This window comes from Neophocaena asiaeorientalis, unplaced genomic scaffold (genome assembly GCF_003031525.2).
Source record: "Neophocaena asiaeorientalis asiaeorientalis breed wild unplaced genomic scaffold, Neophocaena_asiaeorientalis_V1.1 scaffold100, whole genome shotgun sequence".
In the NCBI taxonomy this organism is placed as follows: Eukaryota; Metazoa; Chordata; class Mammalia; order Artiodactyla; family Phocoenidae; genus Neophocaena; species Neophocaena asiaeorientalis.
The window spans coordinates 9,677,138-9,699,548 of NW_020173955.1; the positions used below are offsets into that span (position 1 = coordinate 9,677,138).

A 22,411-nucleotide genomic window follows, 5' to 3' on the forward strand; every position below is an offset into this window, starting at 1 on the left:
TTAAATGAACTAAACAGTCTAATTTGAAAACAAAGGTTATATGACTACATAAAGAAAAAAAAACAACTATATGCTGTTTAAAACGGACACATATAAAACATAATGAGAAAGAAACATTGAAAATGAAACAACGGGAAATTATTCAAACACATTCATAAATTAAGCTTGTATAACTCTATTAATATCAGATAAAGTAACTTTAAGGCAAAAAGCGTTATTAAAGATAGAGAGAAACACTTTACAGTGATACAAGGCTTAAGTCACCAGGAGACTACAACAGGTCTAAATTTGCATGCATCAAATAACATGGACTCAAGGGCTTCCCTGGTGGCGCAGTGGTTGAGAGTCCACCTGCCGATGCAGGGGACGCGGGTTCGTGCCCCGGTCCGGGAAGATCCCACATGCCGCAGAGTGGCTGGGCCCATGAGTCATGGCCGCTGAGCCTGCGTGTCCGGAGCCTGTGCTCCGCAACGGGAGAGGCCACAACAGTGAGAGGCCCACGTACCACAAAAAAAATAAAAAAATAAAAAAAATAAAAATAACATGGACTCAAAAGATATATAGAAAAAATTGACAAATCTACCAGAAAAAAAGAAGCAAGTCCACAATCATAACTGGACAAGCAGTCAAAAACAAAACCAGTACGGGTTTTAGATAATATGATATGGCAAATTTGATTTAATGAACATATAGAACTCTATATCCAATGATTACAGAATATACATTCTTTGTAAGGCATAGAGAAGTTTTATAAAAATGATCATATACTGGGCCATGAAAACAGTCTCAACAAACTTCAAAGGATTGAAATTATATACAGGATGTTCTCTGATTATAAGGTAATTAGGTAGAAATCAATAACAAAAAGATACCTAGGAAAGCTAGATATATTTAGAAACTAATAAATATATTTCTACATAATTGATAGGTCAAACTGAAAATTAGAATATATCTTGAAAAATTTTTTTAAACTGTATATAAAAACTTATGAGATACAGATAAAACAGTGCTTAGAAAGCAAATTGGCTTTTGAAATGGCTTTTAAAATGCTATATATTTTAAAAAGAAAGGCTAAAAAATCAATTCACTAAGCATCCATCTCAAAAAGTTAAAAAAAGAGCAGCAAACTAACTACTAAGAAAATCGAAGGAAGAAAATAATTGCAGCAAAATTATAACAACAAAATTAATGAAACAGGAAACATCATATATAGAAAGGATCAACAAAGGCAGAGGTTGATTCTTTGAAAGACCAAGAATATTGACTGATAAAGGCCTAGGGAGAAAAAAAAACAAACAAAAAAGCCCAGACAACTAATATCAGAAATTAAAGGTCAACAGCACTATTCATACTGCAATATTAATAAGATTTTATGCTGATAGATTGGAAATTTTAGAAAATATGGACAAATTTTTTTTAAATACAACTTACCAAAATTGACAAAAGGAAAAGGAAATATGAAAAGTCTTATAAGTGTTAAAGGAATTCAATCTGTAATTTAAAACATCGGGACAAAGAAAACTCCAGGCCCAGAATTAATTGGTGATGAATTCTACTATTTACAGAATAATATCAATATTATAAAAATTCTAGATAAACATAACTTAACTTTGACACTATAAGAAAGGAAAATTACAGACCCATCTCTCATGTGAACATACATGTAAGAATCTTAAACAAAATGTGAGCAAACAATATCCAGCAATATATAAAAAGGAAAATCAGTCATGACTAATTTGAGTTTATTCCAGGAATATAGTACTGATTGATTATATTAGAATATCAATCAATATAATTTGTCCCAATAACAGAATAAAGGAGAAAAATCATATCATCATATTAATTGATATAGAAAAAGTATTTGTTAGGATGCAGTATCCATTTGTGATTTTAAAAGTAGAAGGAAATTTTAATAATCTGATAAATAGTACCTACAAAAAAGCTTTTACCAAGTATACTATTTAAAAGTAAAATGTTGGAAGTTTGAGATCAGTAACAAGACATGGATGCCAATTATTACTACTACTTTTGCACAATATTTAAATACTTAAAGTCCTAATCAGTGTAGTGAGCAAGGAAAAGAAATAAAAGGTGAAAGAATAGGAAAGGAAAAAATAAAACTCTCATTATCCTCAGATAATATTCAAAACAATAAAATTCAAAAGATTCTTCATGCAAATTATTAGAATCAACAAGTCAGTCTAGCAAAGTCACTGGAAATAAGGCAATACACAAAACTCAATTGATTTTCTATATATTAGCAATAAACAGGAAAAATGCTTAAGAAGATAGCATTTATAATAGCATCAAAACTATCAAATACCTCGGGAGGAAATATGCAAGACCTTTATGCAGAAAATTATAACATACTATTGAGAGAGTTCAAGAAGAACAAAATAAATCAGAGATTTATCACATTTATAACATAAATTCTCCCTAAATTTATCTTTACATTCAGTGCAATCCCAGTCAAAAGTCAACAGGTTGTTTCATGGAACTTGACAACTTGATCTAAAATCTACTTGGTAATGGAAGGTACTGGAATGGCCAACACAACCTTGACAAAGAGTAAGTTAGAATAACTTGTCTACCAGATGCCAGGACTTATGATAAAGCTACAATAATTAACATGGCATGGTAGTGGTGCAAGGGTAGACAAACAGACCAATGAAACAGAACAGAGAATCCAGAAAAACAGACCCATGCATATGATCCATGGACATTTGATCCAAGGTGATACTGCAGGAGAAAGATCTTTGCTTTATACTAATTCATCAACCTGCACATTAATATCTTATGCATTTTTCTATATATGTGTTGTAGTTCACTATAAAAAAAGTGTATTGATGATTAAAACTAAAAGTAATAATAGTAAAGTAACATAGAAAAATAAAATTGTTACAAACTACTATTATACTAAATATGAAGAAACCAAGTTTGTGTACAAACCAATTATTATACTAAATTTGAAAAGATTGAACTCTGCCATTAAAAGAGAAAAACTTTCAAAATGTGTTAAACAACAAAACATAGCTCTATGTTGTTTATTAAAAGCACCCTTAAAATGATCAAGAGTGGATAAAAATATAAAGGTAAACATAGAAATACCAATGAAATGTAAACTTAAAAGAAAGAGGGAGTAGCAAGGTATAAATTAAATTTAAAAGCATTAAAATGTATAAAGACAAACACTATGTAATGAAAAAAGACACTTTATGAAGATGACACAAGTCATGTATCTGTAGTATCAAACAACACAACAGCAAGAAATGTAAAGAAAAATTAAACGGCAATGGTAACGATGAAAATACAGTTATACAGAAAGACTTCAATACACCTCTTTCATGGGAATTCCCTGGCGGTCCAGTGGTTTGGACTCCACGCTTTCCCTGCCGAGGGCCTGGCTTCAGTCCCTGGTCGGGGAACTAAAATCCCACAAGCTGGGTGTGGTGCGGCATGGCCAAAAAAAACCCGAAAAACAAAAACAAAATACACCTCTTTCATAATTAAATGGATTTAGTTGTCAAAAAATACTGGAATGGAATAACATAATCAACACATTCAAAGACAGATAGGTAGATAGATAGATAGATAGAGAAAGAGAGAGAGAGAGATATGAAATCTCATATGCCTCAGAAAGAGAACATATGTTCCTTTCAGGTCTCTTTTACAGCAAACATCATTGGGTGTCTCCCTAACAGCCATTCCTCTCTCTCTCTTCCTTCTTGATGCCAAATCCCACTTGTTAGAAGGAAAGCTAAAAATGCCAGATACTTCCCTAATATCACTTGAAGCCAGGGCATAGGCTTGTGACCTTGCTCTGTCCAGTGGAACCTGTAGAGCAATCTGCCAGGGTCTTTTAAGAATTTCCTCTCTTAGAAGAGAAGGGAAAAAGTCTCACATTCTTCCTGCTTTGAATTGACCCTGTGAGGGTGTGAAGGACTTGCAGGCAAGCAGAACAGATAGGTCAGGAGGGTCCCAGAGAAACTGACCCCAGAACCCTAATGTAATTGAGCAACTGGACCAACCCTGGAACTACCTGCCCCAGTTTTTTAGAAAGTGAGAAAAATCAGCCGCTTCATTAAGCTACTTTTAACAGATATTCTATTTCTTGCAACCTAAAGTATCCTAATTGGATCACCCATCCTAATTGATCTATCCAAAATAAATCACATCATCACAAGGGTTTAACAATTTTTTCAAAGTAGAGATCTTCTAGGCCCCATTCTCTGATCATCATTAAATAGAAATAGAAATAAGTAATAAAAGGTGACTAAAAAAACATAACCACTGGAAGCTTAAAAAACACATACACAGAATACCATTGGATATTTGCTCAAAGAGGAAATGAAACATGAAAATACAAACTCTCCAGAAAGCAATGAAAAGACTTTTTACCAAAACCTATGGAAGAACTCAAAAGATGTGTTTAGGGTAAATGCCAAATTACCATCTTTAATGTAAAAAGGCTAAAATTAAAGGCAACTACCACTCATGTTGAAGACTTAGAGACCAAGCAGCAAAGAAATAAAAAAGAGGGAATTAATAAAGATTAAAATTAAGGAATGGAAAACCAAAAAAGTAGAAATGATCAATAAATCCAAAAGCTGCCTTTTAAGATATACCAATAAAATAGATAAATTTCTTCCAAGACTGATTAAGGAAAAATGAGGAGAGAATAAAACTATACAAGATTAGGAATTTTCGAAGGAGATATAAACACAGATACAGAAGAGATTTTAAAAACTATAAAATCTATAACCACAAATTTGAAACCCTAGGACAAGTAGATAATTTCAAAAAAGAATTGGATAATTTCCTAGCAAAATATAAATGAATCTGGGAACAAGTGGCAAACCCAAATACACCAATTACGATAGACCAGATTGGAAAGGTGATTAAAGGCCTATCATTAAGAAAGCACCAGGACCAAGTGATTTCATAACTTATTTCAGCTAACCTAAGAACAGTAATCCCAGTATTACTTAAATTATTCCAGAATGAATGAAAAGGGAAACTTCCTAATACATTTCATGAACCAGCAGAACTTTTAACACCAAAACCTGATACAGTAACAACCCTCCCCCCCCCAAAAAAAGGAAACCATAATCTCACTTATAAGTACAGATGCAAAATTTCTAAATAAAACATTGGGAAGCAGTATTCAGCAATGACTCAAGAGAATAACACACTGTGACCAACTAGAGCTTAATTCAAGGAATTCAAGAGTAAAATTCAATGTAATGAAGTTTATTTACCAAAAATCAACAGCAAACATCATTCTTCATCATCATGGTGAAAAAATAAAGCCATTTCAAATAAAATCAGAAACCAGACAGGAATGCTTGCTATGGCTATTACTATTCAACATTGCTGTGAGGAGGTCTAGCAAATGAAATAAACACTGGATAAAAGAGACACTATTTTGGCTAACTATAGAATTGTATACTTACGAAATCTAATAGACTATAGTTTACAAAAAAAACAACAAACAATCAAAGCTAGTACAATTAATGAGAATATTTGATAAGGTAACTCTATAAGATAAATATACAAACATCATTAGGCTTTCCTTATTCTAGCATAAATACCCGGAAACAAAAATGGGAAAAATATTCCATACCTAACTGTGAAAAAAAGCAATAAAATATTGTTACGAAATGAATGTTTGGGTCCTCCCCAAATTTATAGCTTGATGCTTTATCTCCACTGTGATGGTATTTGGAGGTGGGGTGTTTGAGAGGTAATTAGGTCATGAGGATAGAACTCTCATGAATGAGATTAGTGTCCTTATAAGAACAGGTCAGAGAGCTAACTAGCTCTCTTTGTGCCATAGGAGAATACAATGAGAAGTCAACAGTCTGTCACCCAGAAGAGGGCCCTCACCAGAACCTGACCATGCTTGCACCCTGATCTTGCACTTCCATCCTCCATAACTATGAGAATTTCTGTTGTTTATAAACCACCCAGTCTATACGGTGCTTTGTTACTGAAGCCAAACTGACTAAGGCAAATACTTAGGAATAAACTCTGCAAGAAAAGCACAAAACTTAGATGGTGACAACCAGAAAATCACATTGAAGGATAATTTTTAAAATCTGAACAAATGAAAAGATATCCATATTCTTAGATGGAAAGATTTAATAACAATTCTCTTATGTCATAAAAATGTGCAATTAAAAAGCAAGTAAAATATGGGCTCCTAAAAGAGAAAAGAGACATTAGGTAAAAGCTGAGGAAATCTGAATAAACTATGGACTTTACTTAATACCCAGTACATCAATACTGGTTCATTAACTGTAACATATGTATCGTACTAATGTAAAATGTTAATGGGCAAAGGGTGAGGAGTATACGGAAACCCTCTGTACTATCATCACAATTCTTCTGTAACTGTAAAACTGTTTTAAAAAAGAAAGTTTTCTTTTTTGAAAAAACATATTTGTAAGACAATTAGGGAAGTTAAAAAAAACAAATATTATTCCAATTAAATAGATAAAATTATCTTAAAGTTTAGAGAGAAAATAAATGCCCAAGAAAGCAAAAAAGTGAATGAAAAAGAATAATGAAAGAAAATATACTATAAAGCCACTGTAATTAAATCAATATGGAGTATTAGTATAGGAATAGATATATCAATCAGTGGACCAGAACAGAAAAACCAGAAATAGAATCCAGTTTATATGAGATTTTAATATATTGACAAAAACATATTTCAATTCAATGGGAAAAGAGTGACTATTTAATAAATGGTGCTGGCACAACTCCCTATCCATCTGGTAGGAAATAGTCTCCAATCTCATATTATAAATAAGAAACAAATTCCAGATGGAGTAGATGCCTAATGTAATAAATAAAGCATCAAAAAGTTAGAAGGAAAGCTAGGAAACAACACACAATCTGTTTTTTAACCAGAAAGAAAATATAGCCATATCTAAGTTTATAAAAATGAAAAACAACTTATGTTGTAAAAGCTACCATAAACAAAACTAATAGGCAAATGATAGATTTGGGGAATACTTGGAAAAGAGATAACAGATAATGAGTTAGTAGTCATCACCAGTATACAAAGTGCTGTTAAAAATTGGCAAGAGACAAGCAATCCAGTGAGAAAATTGGTAAAGGATGTGAAAAGGGAATCCATGAGAACAAATCCACATAGCATGAAGATGCTCCAACTATCAATTAGAGAAATGCAAACTACAGTAAAAAAATAATATATCACTCTACACCAAATCAGATAAAAGAAAAATGAGAGTGCAACAGTACCAATTGCCAACAGGATGAATAGAAAAAAATGTAATTGTTTACAGCTGTTCTGAAAAGCAGTCAGGCAAATATTTTTAAATTAAAAGTATGCAAGACACTTCAACCAACAAATCACACTCCTAGAAATCTATCTCATAAAAATAAAATCACCAATAAAATGTTTATTGCATCATTGCTCTTATTGTGGAAAAAAATAAAAAGTAACAAAATGAGTTTCCCAGCAATAAGGTAATAAATAATGGTACATCTATACTGTAGAATATTAAGCAGCCATTAAAAAGAATGAATTAGTGTTACACCATTTGACTTGGAGGGATTTTCCTGGATGTATTTTTGAATGATAAAATGAAATGCAGGGACTTCCCTGGTGGTGCAATGGTTAAGAATCCATCTGCCAATGCAGGGGACACGGGTTCGAGCCCTGGTCTGGAAGATCCCACATGCCGCAGAGCACCTAAGCCCGCGAGTCACAACTACAGAGCACACATGCCTAGAACCCGTGCTCCACAGCAAGAGAAGCCACAGCAATGAGAAGACCACGCACCGCAACAAAGAGTAGCCCCCGCTTGCCACAGTGAAAGCGGCCTAGGGAAAGCCCGCTCGCGGCAACGAAGACCCAACACAGCCAAAAATAAATAAATAAATAAATTTATATTAAAAAAAATAAAATAAAAGTGAGATGCAGAGAGGTGCATACACCACAATCCCATTTTTAAAAAGCAAACATTGAACAAAACCCTCAAATATATGTGCACCCAAGTGTGTGTGTGTGTGTGTGTGTGTGTGTGTGTGTGTGTGTGTTGTGTAAAGGCAAACATGGAGAACACAGAACAAAAACCCCTAATATATGTGTGCACAAGTGTGTGTGTGTGTGTGTGTGTGTGTGTGTGTGTGTGTGTTGTGTAAAGGCAAACATGGAGACAAACATGGAAGGAAACACACACAGGTTGCTAACACAGATGACTGGAAGCATGGCAGGGAAGAAGGGTGTGCAGGGGTTGGAAAGGAAAAATGGGCAGAATGTATGATATGATTATGTTAAGGAAATTAATCAAAAGCTTGCTACAACATGGACTAGGGTATAACATGATTGGCATGAGCATCCATCCTCCATGTGGTCCCCAATCTCAAACTATATCATAGTCATCTGGCATTTTCTCATCCACTGAACTATTAGTTCTGTATAATGTTGCTCACAGTCCTCTCATTTGTGCATTTTGTGACCATCCTACTGAAAAAGATAATTTTTCCATTAACTGTTACCCCACATTTTATGAAATTGAATTTTGGACCCCACTCTTCAAGTTGGGGTATGGTTTATGCACAAATGCAAATATGTACCTATACATAAAGAAATTAGAAAAAATAAGGAATTGGTACTTATATATTTCTTGATTGTTGAACGTCCATAAAGTAAAAAATACTAGTTACAGAAAAATATGCATGAAGTATTTCATTTCAGTAAAAGCATGCAAAACTCTAATTTTAAACGTACAATTAAGTATTTTTAAGTGAAAAAGAAAGCTTTGGATAGGATTCACAAAGCCACTGGCTCAGGTTACATAAAGGGGAAGGAAGTAGAAAGGAGGGGCCGATTACTAACTTTGCTTTTATACCTCTCTACATTTTATTACTTCACTTATTACAACAAGTAAAAAAGTATTGCTCTTGAAATCTGAAAACATTAAGTAAAGAAAACAAAGATAAATTGCAAATAATAAAGTAAATTGGGTATCAACGAGTAGCTACCTCGTAAGACATGTTGTGAAGATTAAATGAGATAAATGTAAAGTTTTTAGCACATTACCTAACATGCTGCAAACGCTCGATAAATAGGAGCAATTTTTATTTAAAAAATAAGACTACAGAGAGCAGTGGCAATTAGGAAGCTGAAAAGATAACGTCTTTGAAAATGACACTGTGTACACAAGGCACTTTTTTCCCTACAACTGAATCTGATCTCCTTTGCACTGCAAGGACTCATATTACGGTAACTATACAGCTCATCAAACACACTTTCATTGACGGTAAAAATAAAATTACAATAAGATAAATAAGATACTTAAACAATACAAAGGAAATGGCAACTTTTTGCCTTGCAGGCTCTTTAAGAACTTCAAGAACCATCCTAAAGCACTATGCTTCTGTCACAACCACTTCTGATGAGAAACACTTGACTCTGGATGTTTCCCTCATATTAGAGGAGACTGAACAGAACACATTTCATACAGATTGGAGAGTGATGCTACTGCTCTTTCTGAGGGCCTGCCCAAGTGGGAAATCCATTCCTAGACGTAGAAATTCCACTCTCAACTCTGAAAATTTCTTTGCTGGTCTGCCTAAAAGCATGTTGGTTTAGTGATAATCTACAAACTAAATTTGGTCCATCAATTCTATTCTTATTGTACAGCCAAACATTGAAATAAGTTCATAAGTTGCATGAGTGTGTTATTAGTCTTATTACTTACATGGAATTGACTTTCTCTTCAGGGCCTTGCACTTGGCCTGTCACAGTACCTTTGCTGGTATTCTTCACCCAGCCAACCACCCCTATTTTCCTTGCCTCATCTTCGGTGTACTGGTTTCAGGAGAAAACAAGAGAGACGAAGTCCATCATCAAAGGTCTGAATTTACAACATACTTGATTCTAACATTCAAAAAGGTATGGTCACAAAAAAGCTGATTCCTTTAAAATATAGTCTATGCCAAAGATTGTGTAGCTGACCCATAGTAATACCTATATTTATAAAAACTTTCGTTTAAATGGTATTTTTTGTGTGTGTGCTAAATTCCACATTCAGTAAAGACAAGCACATTATGAGAAAATAAACTGATGGTGGGAATTATTTCAGAAAACAATTTCCATGATGTGTTTTGGAATCCATAAAACTCAGTTGCATTGCCCTCACAACCTGCTAATGCTAAATTACACCGTCAATCTGGGTTTCAAATGATGATCACTCCAAGATTCTTAATCACTGAGCAAAAATATCCAGTTATGATCAACATAAAGTATTGGATTAAAAGATTCCAGTGTTCTCTGTTGACTCTGGACTTGCCACGCAATTGTTATAATTGCCTATGAGTAAATTTATTTCTCCTATTATTCGTAATAGTTTTTTAAAATTCCTTTTCCTGATTCCAAATTCAATTATGCTACCAGCACATGCAAACCTAGAAACATTTTTATTTTGTATTACTTTAACTACATCACACTAAAATTCTTGTGGAGCCAGAATACCAGCATTTTTTAGAAACATGCTCTCTCCTGTTTGGAGGCCAGGGTGACCAAGAGCTCTACACTCCACGTCCCCAACTAAATGAAGCAGCGCAAACCAAGATGATTACAGCTAGGATTGCTGGAACGGCTGGGTTCTGAAAATGTCATGCCTTCACAGATAGCAATGAAAAAGGAGACAATCTGAACTCCAGGGGATGCGACTATCTCTAATGGCAGAGACTTGACTTGTGGGAACCTGTTAGAACCCTTAGAGGTTAGGAACAGAGACCTAGCTAGTGATTCCCAGCTCAAACAGTAGGTGAGAATACATGCCACGTTTAACTTTTAGGAAAGGAGTACTATATTTTAAAAATCGATATTTTAAAAGTATTTTAAAATAAATAAATATTTTAAAATAAATAAATATTTTAAAATAAATATCTAAAAGGCAGCAAGGGGTTTTAACTTTAAAAACCTAGGAACCACTTCCTTGTGCAACAATGGGCTTTTCTCATTTTGCAATTCAAGATATGTACCCTTGACTGGAGAGATTCTTACATCCAGAACAAGTGGAAGACCCCATACTGTGTATTAAATACACCTAATCAAAATGTTTAATTGGATCACCCCAAGAGAGGTACTTTCGAAATTCCTAGAAATATTAACGGAAAACTAGGAAGGCTGTAATGTTTTTAATAGGCTACTTTTAAAAGACATCCTTAATAAAAATCTCAACCAGTAACTTGAAAGAAATACAAATATTTCTTCATTCACTGTCAAGGACAGGAAATTAGCAATAGATTAGCACTAAGTAGATAACTGCTCTGTCTCTGTGACTAAATAACAGTGGGGGTGGGAGGGAGATGGCAAAAAATAGTAAACAGATTGGTGACTTACCATCCTGAAGCAAACACCTGTATAAGAGAAAGATGAAAAGAAATGTCAGGTTGTCTACCTTTAAAAAAAGTATATATTTCCTGACTTAGCTTTCATCTAGTTTATTAAATAGTAAGTAAATGAAATGAACAAAACCTTTAATATCTGAATGCATTCAGAAAGTGTTTTTTAAAAATTCTTTTCTTTTAAAACAAAAAGAGAAAAAGGAGGGTTATTTTTGAAGAAAAAGAATAATATTCTGAAACCAAAGTATAATGAAACGCCAAACTGCATATTCCTTCTATTTTAAAATGCTAAATAAAACAAAATAATTACTACAAGAACAGTTGAGTGTGCTGGCATAAAACTTACCCACTCTCAGCTTTTAGAATGTCTTCTTTAGGGGCTTCCCTGGTGGCACAGTGGTTAAGAATCCACCTGCCAATGCAGGGGACACGGGTTCAAGCCCTGATCTGGAAAGATCCCACTTGCCACGGAGCAACTAAGCCGGTACACCACAACTACTGAGCCTGCACTCTAGAGCCCGTGAGCCACAGCTACTGAAGCCCGTGTGCCACAACTACTGAAGCCCATGTGCCTACAGCCCGTGCTCCGCAACAAGAGAAGCCATGGCAATGAGAAGCCCGCACACTGCAACGAAGAGTAGCCCCCGCTCGCCGCAACTAGAGAAAGCCCATGTGCAGCAACGAAGACCAAACGCAGCCAAAAATAAATAAATTAAATAAATAAATAGAATGTCTTCTTTAAATACAAGGACTAAATTCAAGTTTAAATGTAATAAAACATTACTATTTTAATTCCACTTTCTGGAAAAGGCAAAACTACAGGGACAGGAAACTGATCTGTGATTGCCAAGGGCGGGAGTGGGAAGGAGTGGGGCACCGAAAAGGAGCACGAGGGAAATTTTTGGGGTGATTGGACTGTTTTATGTCTCAGTTGTGCTGGTAGTGGTGGTGGTTACATGACTGTATGCATTTATCAAAACTCATTGAACTGTATACTAAAAAGGGTGAATATTAATGTAAATTATACCTCAATTTTTATAAATTAGAAAAAAAATAGGCAAATCACAGGGGATAGATCAAATCAATCTCAGAGAGGTCAAAAGATATTGCTTCTCCAAACAGCAATTGAGCCTGATTAAGAGGATACAGAAGACAAGATCAGTGGCTTGGGTAATTTTATGTAGTTTTGTAAGCAGATTTATAATAACAAGGAGTATCATTTGTTTCCTGAGGGTAGTGTATTGTGGTACCAAATGAATACGAAGAAATAAAGAGTAGTGGAGCAAAAAAGACAGGATAGTATCACAAGTGAAATTCTTATGGGGCTATAAAAAATATTTTAAAAGATACCTATAGGGCTTCCCTGGTGGCGCAGTGGTTGAGACTCCGCCTGCCGATGCAGGGGACACGTGTTCGTGCCCCGATCCGGGAATATCCCACATGCCGCAGAGCGGCTGGGCCCGTGAGCCATGGCCACTGAGCCTGCGCGTCCGGAGCCTGTGCTCCGCAACAGGAGAGGCCACAACAGTGAGAGGCCCGCGTACCAGAAAAAAAAAAAAAAAAAGATACCTATAAATGTGAGGGAAGGATGAGTGGGGAGTATTGATCTGAAGAAGAACCAGAAAGGTAATCTGTTATATAGATGGAGGGAAAGACATGAGTCAGTAAATATAAAAGGAATGGGCAGAAAATTCAAGAGAAACTTCAGGTTAACCAGACCATGTAGAAGAGACAAAACAGGCAGAACTGTGGAGAAGTGTGCAGTCATTTTTTCCTGGAGTGAGGGGATCCCAGAAGACACTGACTAAGCAGAGTTGAAGGTTTGGGTCCAGGCCTATTGTGCATATTCCCCTCTGAGTTTCTCAACAGTGAACAGCCCCAAATGATGTTAGCAATAAGAAAAGAAAGCACATGCAACTGAAGTAAACAGAAATTGGAAACATATAGTCCAGCTCTTTCCTATTCAGACCGGTCCATGAACCAGAGGCACCAGCATCACCTGAGAGGTTTTTAGAAAATCAAATTGTCAAGCTCCTCCCCAGCACTAAAGAATCAGAAACTCTGCAGGTTGCATCTTGGAATCCAATTTTAACACGCTCTCCAGGTGATTTTTATGCCCACTAAAGTTTAGAATCAATGGTTGGCTCCACCTTAAAGGAAGGTCTGGGAAAGGTTTGAAAAAGATTTATATTTCAGGTGAAGAATTGCATCGCAAAGGGGAAAACTCCAATCTTGTAGGGTACTGCAGGTCTGATGCATTTCTCATTCATGCTGTTCAAATTCGTGTTGGTAATAAATCATGTACTTGCATGTCAATATTGCCTCAGCTATTTTACAAGTCAACAGCGCTACTTGAAAGAAACCATGGATAATGAAAAGACAAAAAACCCTGTCCTGCACTCTAACTGGATTTGGTGCTGGAGCAGAACAGGCAGCCTGTAACTTAGGTTGCTCCCTCCACCCTTACTACTTACTGCCAGAAACACCGGAGCTGCCAGAAAGGGAGGTTAACAACAAGCTGCCCACTCCACCCTACTCCACCCCACTCCACCCCCGGTGAAGAGCAACATCCTTTCAACATTTATGAATTCCCAGCAGCCCTTCCACCATCTATTTACTGATGACAAAAAGGCCATTTGCTTAAGGTGACAGGATCTGAGGAATTTTTAAAAGAGTTATCCAACACATTGCAGGGTTAAGGAAATTACCTACTCCAGTCTGCTAATGAAATGTTCTTTTCACACAGACATAATCTAAGAATCGGGCAACTCATATGTGCTATCTTCCCGGACCGGAGCACGAACCCGTGTCCCCTGCATCGGCAGGCGGACTCTCAACCACTGCGCCACCAGGGAAGCCCCACAATTCATATATTTAATAAGCACACTAGGGACTTCCCTGGTGGTACAGTGGATAAGACTCTGCACTCCCTATGCAGGGGGCCTGGGTTCAATCCCTGGTCAGTGAACTAGGTCCCACATGCATGCGGCAACTAAGAGTTCGCATGCCACAACTAAGGAGCCCACATGCCGCAACTAAGGCCTGGTGCAACCAAATATATAAATAAATATTAAAAAAAAATAAGCACACTTTTAGACATTCTGATTATTCACTTAACAAATATTCATTGTCTAATTCTGCAGAGAATGAGATAAGTAAATAAGACAGTCCCGCCATCTAGGAGCTTACAGTATAGTGAGGAAGATAGACAAGTAAAATGGCAATTAAAATGTAGAAGACAACAGGTACAAACTTCCAGTTATAAGATAAATAAGTACTAGGGATGTGATGTACAACACGATAAATAAAATTAACTTATGCTTATGTTACATATGAAAGTTGTGAAGAGAGTAACTCATAAGAGTTCTCATCACAAGGAAAAATATTTATTCCTTTTTCTTTTATTTTGTATCTATATGAGATGATGGATAGTCACTAAACTTATTGTGATAATCATTTCATGATGTAAGTCAAATCATGCTGTACACCTTAAACTTATATAGTGCTGTATGGCAATTATATCTCAATAAAACTGGGGAAAAAAGAATAATAAATAAAACTTTAAAAATAAATAAAACATAGAACAATTATAAGTTGAAAGATGTATAAACCAGGATGCAAGTGGGAGTTCACAGGACAGACAAATGACCCACCCAGTCTTGGGCAGGCTTATTGAAAACGGGACATTGATACTTCAATGATGAGCAAAAATTAGTATGATGAGAATGGAATAACATTAAAGATGGAAGAGCATGTGCAAAGTCCCCAAATCAGGATCATGACCTATTTGGATACCACGCACAGTTAAATATTCAAAACCATGTCATTGCACTCATTTTACCAATTATTTCTAGCCCCAAACTTCATTTTCAAGACTTGCTAAAAAATAGTTTAATTCTGTTTCAACTGTTTCTAGAAAAATGGGTAAAAATGTTTTTATACCCTAGTCCAAGTTATCATAATCTCTCAACTAATCCACAGCAATGGCCCCCTTCACTAGTCTCCCTATGTCTAGTTCTGCCCTCCTACAGTCTAGTCTCCATAAAGCAGCCAAGGTGCTTTTCTTTCCTTAAGTAAAATCAAATCACTTCCTTTCCCAGCTTAAAACCCTCTCACACTCAAAATAAAATACATTCTGGTTACCACAGCCTCCAGGCCCCTTTCTAATGCTCTGTCTCATCTCTTAGGACTCCTGTCTGCTCATTTCATTCCAGCCAAATTTTTCTCCTTTGTGTCCCTCAACATGCCAAGCATATCCCTGCCTCATGGCCTTTGCATTTACTATTCCCTCTGTCTGAACTGCTCTTCCCCCTGATCTTCTCCTTGCTGGCTCCTTCTCATCATTCATGTCTCTGCACCAATGTCATCTCCATAGAGAAATAGTCCCTGACCAATTTATCTAAAACAGCACTGCATCCTTATATGTTTCCTGGATATGCATAACCGATTACCATATGATATTACTAGGTATTTATTTGTGGGTTTTTTTTTTTTCTGTCTTGTTCAACACTGTGTCCCCAGCACCTAGACCAGAGCTTGGCACATAGTTGTTGAATAAATGAGTAAAAGAAAAACCAGCTGATAAATATTTAAGTGAACTGTTTTACTGTCCTGTACTAATTCATTATTAACATTGTACATATACATCCAACCATACTTATTAGAGTTTAAGTTTAATTTCAAAGTGATGATGATAAATTTACTGCACTCAAAGCTGGAAAGAATCATAAGACTTCTGTGTTGATTCTAGCAGAACTTTACTGCTTTATCTAAATGATAATATATAGTTTGATGTGTGTATGTGTGTGTGTGTTTATATATACTATATACTAAAAAGGGTAGCAAGAAGTCACTACATAATGCCTAAGTTGACAAATCAGGAAATATTAATATGAGCATGTTGTTTATAAATAATGGCTTAACAACCATAAGAACTGAAAAAAGAAATGGTTAAACTGGCTGTCTTACAGAACTTAGAGGACTTGGGATAGAAGACTAGAGCAGGACATGGTGGCTGTATTTGTAACTATGAATGGTAAGGGCACACACACATTTATTAAACAGATCTTAAAACAGTATAACTAAAGGATTGTCCTTTAAGTTTAAGAGACTTAATTTTAGGCTAAGTTCATACTGCTTGACAAATTGGGTAGATAACAGAAGTGTTGCCCATTGCTTTAAGCAGTGATAAATGGGAAAAAAAATAAGACTGAGATAAATCATATGTGAAAGATTCAATATGTACTTAACAGAAATTTAGGTTGTCTTGGTTATAACCAAATATTTTGAGATTGAGACCAGGGAGATCAAAGTCTTTCTGTAGTATGTCTTTTTGCATCACTACTTGGGAAAGACTAACAAATGTAATTACTATGCTGTTAAATGTATTTAACATATGAATATCTGTGACAGACACTGTTAGTTGCCTACACAAAATCCATTTTCCCCTTCTGCTTTTCTAACAGAATTCTGATTTTACTTGAGGCAGCAACATGCTCTTCCATATTTATCGATCTTCCCTATAAGGGGTGGTCCATGTCAAGTGGTTCAGCCAAATCACTGGTTGAAGCTTTCAAGAAAGCTCTTTGACAGGGGCTGTCTCAGCCAGGGGTTTCCTCCTTGTTCCCTCTCTCTTGCTGACTGTAGGGTGAACGTAATGATTGGAGCGATAGCAGCCGTCTTGGAACCATGAAGGAAAGTCCAAGGAAATCACAGAGACCTTGGCAGCGACATCCCTGAGGGATGGGGGAAGTAAGGGATGGGGAGTGACTGAGAAAGGGAACTGTGGGGCAGGGATTCTTTTGGGGGTGATGGAAATATTCTAAATTAGATAGTGATGATAGCTGCAAAACATTGTGAATCCAGTAAAAAACACTGTATATTGAGTATGTTTGAACACGTTACAAGAGTGAATTTAATACTATGTGAATTAGATCTCAATTTTTTTTTATGTCACACACAAAAAAAAAGGAAAGCAGGAAACAGGACTGTGACGTCGTCCTTCCTCTCTCTCTCTGTAGAACAAGGACAGTCATTCCCCAATTTGCTCTCCATACAACATCCCTGACTTCTCCTATCATTCCACACCAAAAAACTCTGCTCTGCAGATCATCTTGAAGTACTACAACGAGAACTAAATAGTTGAGCTCCCTCTAGATGTCACTGCTTATTTCTGGGAGAGAAAGTTTCTTTGCCCATGTGATAGTTCCTTTAACGGGGAGAAATATCCACTAGTGTGTCACTCCTGGCCACTCTCTACCTGTTCCTAACTCCTCGGAGACATGCAGTGACTTATCTAATGGTTAAGTTTGGGAGGAGAAACATACATAGTCCAGGTGCTTCCTCTTCTTCCTTCTGGGAACTAGTTATTCAAAGGAATCATCCCTTCTGTTCTGTTGAGGGAGCCCTGCTGGTGCCTGGGTTGGTGTGTTTAATTCTGCAGTACAGATTATTACAAAGTCTACTTACCTGAAGATTGAGACACATCCCCCAGACTCTGATTTACTCACTGTCTTACTTGTCAATAACTCACATAATGAAGAGGGGTGTTGTTTACTGGGTCCCTCAACCACAACCCATATTTTAAAGCCTTAGAAGGAATGTGTATCAAGAGGTGTCAGGACCTCCAGCCCATTAACTTTGTGATGCAGTGAACCACGCAGGAATTAACTGTTCAAAGCTCTGGAATTTTCTCAGTCTTTCTGAGAGTCCCCATCCCTAGTCTGAAGCATTCTGTGCAACAGAGGGAGGTCCATATAGCAAACAAAGTGAATGTGAACACAGATTTTCTGCAGTTGAGTAGCACTGACTGGAACTGAGCACTCTCAGGACAGGGCCTGTACTGGAGAAGTTGCTTCCATGGGCTTCCGTGGCCTCTCTACACTGCTTTCACCCTGCTTGCTAAAGAGAAGGGAAGCTGATATGACACATGCAGTTTTTTTTACAGACACACTGCTCTGGAAACTGGGACAGACATCAGCCGCTTCAGTTATGAGAGACTCAAACAAAATATGCCACTCAATCAAGGCACAGTCAGCTGCAACTGGACCTTGCTTTGTGAAAAGATGTGTCAGGGAGAAACTCTGAGGTGAATATTTGCAAAGCAAATCATACTTTAAATCTACAAAGAAGTATTGATGTTTAAAGAAACCATATGATGAATTCTAAACATCAGGATCCTTTCATGTAAAATCAAATTTTCATATTAACCTGTAATCCTTCATCCTGGGATCGAACTGCATGTGTCAATTTTGAATGCAGGAAGTCATCAAGTCACTACCTTACAAAGCAGCCCTTAATGACTTTAAACATCTTTAATTGTTAGAAAGTCCTTCCTTCTATGGAATAAAATTCTGCCTCACTTTAACCTTCCAACATCCATCCAGGATCTGTCCCCTGGAGCCACACACCATGGCATCTTTCAAATAGTCAAAACAGCAAATATACTACTGTTTCTTCTCTAAGCCAACTATACCAAACACTTGAATTTAATTTGAGATACTTTGGAAGTTCCCACCAGAAGCATAGCCTGTAGGGGATATAAAAACAAGCTAGCTTGACCTTTAAAATATTGGGTGGGCCAAAAGGTTAGTTCCGTTTTTTGCATAAGATGGCTCTAGTAGCACTTAGTTGTCTTTAACTTCATTCAAAACAATTTTGTTAGATTGTATGTGACATTTGTCATATCAGTGAGCATTTTAAAAAAGACATCAAAATTGGTGAATTTTTGTGTACCCATTTTAATATTGGAGATGAAAGAAAAAAAGCAACATTATTAGCATATTATGCTTTATTATTTCAAGAAAGGTAAAAACGCAACTGAAATGCCGAAAAAGATTTGTGTGGTGTGTGGAGAAGGTGCTGTGACAGATCGAACGTGTCAAAAGTGGTTTGCGAAGTTTCGTGCTGGAGATTTCTCGCAGGACGATGCTCCACAGTCCTGTAGACCAGTTGAAGTTGATAGCGATCAAATTGAAACAATAATTGAGAACAATCAATGTTATACCACGCGGGAGATAGCCGACACACTCAAAATATCCAAATCAAGCACTGAAAATCATTTGCCCCAGCTTGGTTATGTGATTCGCTTTGATGTTTGGGTTCCACGTAAGTTAAGCGAAAAAAACCTTCTTGACATGGCAGGCAAACCTGGCAAACCGCAAAACCTTCTTGAGAATCACATGCGATTCTCTACTTAAATGTAATGAAAACATTCCATTTTTAAAACAAATTGTGACAGGCGATGAAAAGTGGATACTGTACAACAATGTGGAATGGAAGAGATCGTGGGGCAAGCGAAATGAACCACCACCAACCACACCAAAGGCCGGTCTTCATCCAAAGAAGGTGATGTTGTGTATATGGTGGGATTGGAAGGGAGTCCTCTAACATGAGCTCCTTCTGGAAAACCAAACGATTAATTCCAACAAGTACTGCTCCCAATTAGACCAACTGAAAGTGGCACCTGATGAAAAGTGTCCAGAATTATAACAGAAAATGCATAATCTTCCATCAGGATAATGCAAGACCGCATGTTTCTCTGACGACCAAGCAAAAACTTTACAGCTTGGCTGGGAAGTTCTGATTCATCCACCGTATTCACCAGACATTGCACTTTCCGATTTCCCTTTATTTCGGTCTTTATAAAATTCTCTTAATGGAAAAAATTTCAATTCCCTGGAAGACTATAAAAGGTACCTGGAATAGTTCTTTGCTCAAAAACATAAAAAGTTTTAGGAAGATGGAATCATGAAGTTGCCTGAAAAATGGCAGAAGGTAGTGGAACAAAAGGGTGAATACTTTGTTCAATAAAGTTCTTGGTGAAAAATTAAAAAATGTGTCTTTTATTTTTACTTAAAAAACCAAAGGCATTTTTGGCCCACCCAATACTGTCCTTATTGTCTAGTGAGAGACACAGATAGGTGTACACAAATAACTATAGTTGAAAGGAGAGGGACTTCCCTGGTGGTCCAGTGGGTAAGACTCCATGCTTCCAATGCAGGGGGCCCAGGTTCGATCTCTGGCCAGGGAACTAGATCCCACATGCCACAACTAAAGATCCCACATGCCACAACTAAAGATCCCATGTGCCACAACTGAGACCCGGCATAACCAAATAAATAAATAAATAATTTTTTTAAAAAGGGAGGATGGATTTGGAGAAGTAAAAACAAGAAGTAGAACAGAACTACAAATGAAACGCTATAGGAAGAAAGATGAGAAAGGGAATTAGAGTTAATCGTATTTCTTGACTTTAATGTACTAAAATTTTCAACCTCTAAAACATAACTTTTCCACTTACCTGTCTACGTAAGGAAAAATGTATACACCTAAATTATGTGGTGTCTGACAAAGCTATTTAGTAATTATCTTAATTTTCATTTTAAGCAATCTTAAAGAAAATCGCTATTTATTTCTGTAGTCTAATAAGTTACTCCCATTCTAAATCTGAGTCAATCCCATCAAAAGCAAACTGTTAAATTTCTAACGCACAGGTAAACCAACAGATTGCCACAGTCCATTTCTACAAGTGTTGTCAGTATTTACCTGAGAGTTGGTAAAGCATCTATACACAGCTTAATCAATTTCTCTTTCAAAATTTCAGATTATTCTTGATGTAATTGTAATTAAACATTTATAGGAACATTATAAGCCATGCCATAGTTACAAATGCTCTAGAAACCCAGGAGGTCAGTCCCCTACTCCCCTATCCCCCATCCCAAAGCCCGTAATGTAATAGAAGTTGGTGGGAAAAAAAAACATGGAGCTTCTTGAGAATATGGAGATAAAGTAGAGGATGGAAAGGGAGGGGAAGAAAAGAGTAACTTAACAGTGGACAAACACTATCTCAGCCAGGTGATCAAGGTTAACCTCAACAGTGATAAGTCATGTACCCTTGATATGCTGGTGGGAATGGCACTGTACCTCTGTGGTCTTCTTCCTGATAACCCACAACCTCAGTCTTACAACAAAAAATACCAGACAAATACCAGTATGGGAGCATTCTACAAGGTACCTAGCACCAAAGTACTCCTCCAAACTGCCAAGGTCATGGAAAACAAGGCAAGTTTGAGAAACTATCACAGTGTAAAGGAGCCTAAGGGGACAAGATGACTCAATGTAATATGATAGCCTAGACGAATCCTGAACAGAAGAGGACTTTAGGTAAAAACTAAGGAAATCTGAATAAAGTATAGACTTTAGTTAAAAATAATGTATCAATATTGGCTCACCAGTTGTGACAAATGTACCATACTAATGTAAGATGTTTACAGTAGGGGAAACCGGATGTGGAGTATACAGGAACTCTCTATAGTATCTTTCTAACTTTTCTATAATTCTAAAACTGTTCTAAAACAAACAAAAAAATTATTTAAAAAAATAGAGGGAAGGAAGCAGCAATGGAGAGCAGCAGCAGCCTGATGGAAGAAACGTTCACATATTGAGGGATGGGAAAGTCATTCTGGCTTATCCAGGAATTAACCTGACTTTTATGCTAACTAAAACAGCCTGTTTGTGGCTTATCAAACACTGTACATCTGCTTTAACTGTTAAAGAAAAGGGTACCTTAATCAGAAGTAAAGAATGTCCATGTTAAGAATAAAGATTAAATGCCTCCCTTTCTGGGATGCCAATACTGGTACTTCTTTGATGATAGGACTCTCTTCCCAGGTGCCAAGGACATACTGGCTCACTGTGTACATGCTGATCTGTTTTTTTGAAACCTTGAAGGAATGAATCGCTGATTTTTTAGATGTTCTTTGTTCTGACAAGATATAAAACTGTGCTGGAAACCATGCTTCTCCAGAGAGGTTCCTCAGAATTACCTGAGAGACTGTCTCCCCAGCTACAGTCCTCAGTTTGGCTGAAATAAAACTCTTTTCTATTCCAATTATAGATTGTTTATTGATTATTTCTGTCAACAAGCCTATAGCTCTATGAGTGGACTTTGCAGAAGGGTCTGAGAAATAAATCCACTATTTGTAATATTATTTCTATTAATGTATTTTCCTGAATTTCA

At 36.5% G+C, this 22,411-nt stretch overlaps 1 protein-coding gene and 1 non-coding gene across 2 annotated transcripts in view; one reads left to right on the forward strand and one right to left on the reverse strand.

Moving 5' to 3' along the window:
- Window positions 1-22,411, reverse strand: part of ACYP2 (acylphosphatase 2) — a 160,140-nt gene that overhangs the window by 133,653 nt on the left and 4,076 nt on the right. The window contains exons 2-3 of the mRNA XM_024752918.1: window positions 11,387-11,403; window positions 9,738-9,847 (exon numbers count right to left, since the gene is read on the reverse strand). Of these exons, the coding sequence (XP_024608686.1) occupies window positions 9,738-9,847; window positions 11,387-11,403 (127 nt within the window). The remainder of the gene's footprint in view (window positions 1-9,737; window positions 9,848-11,386; window positions 11,404-22,411) is intronic.
- Window positions 20,350-20,422, forward strand: TRNAW-CCA (transfer RNA tryptophan (anticodon CCA)). Its single transcript has one exon. It is a non-coding gene; the product is annotated as a tRNA-Trp (tRNA).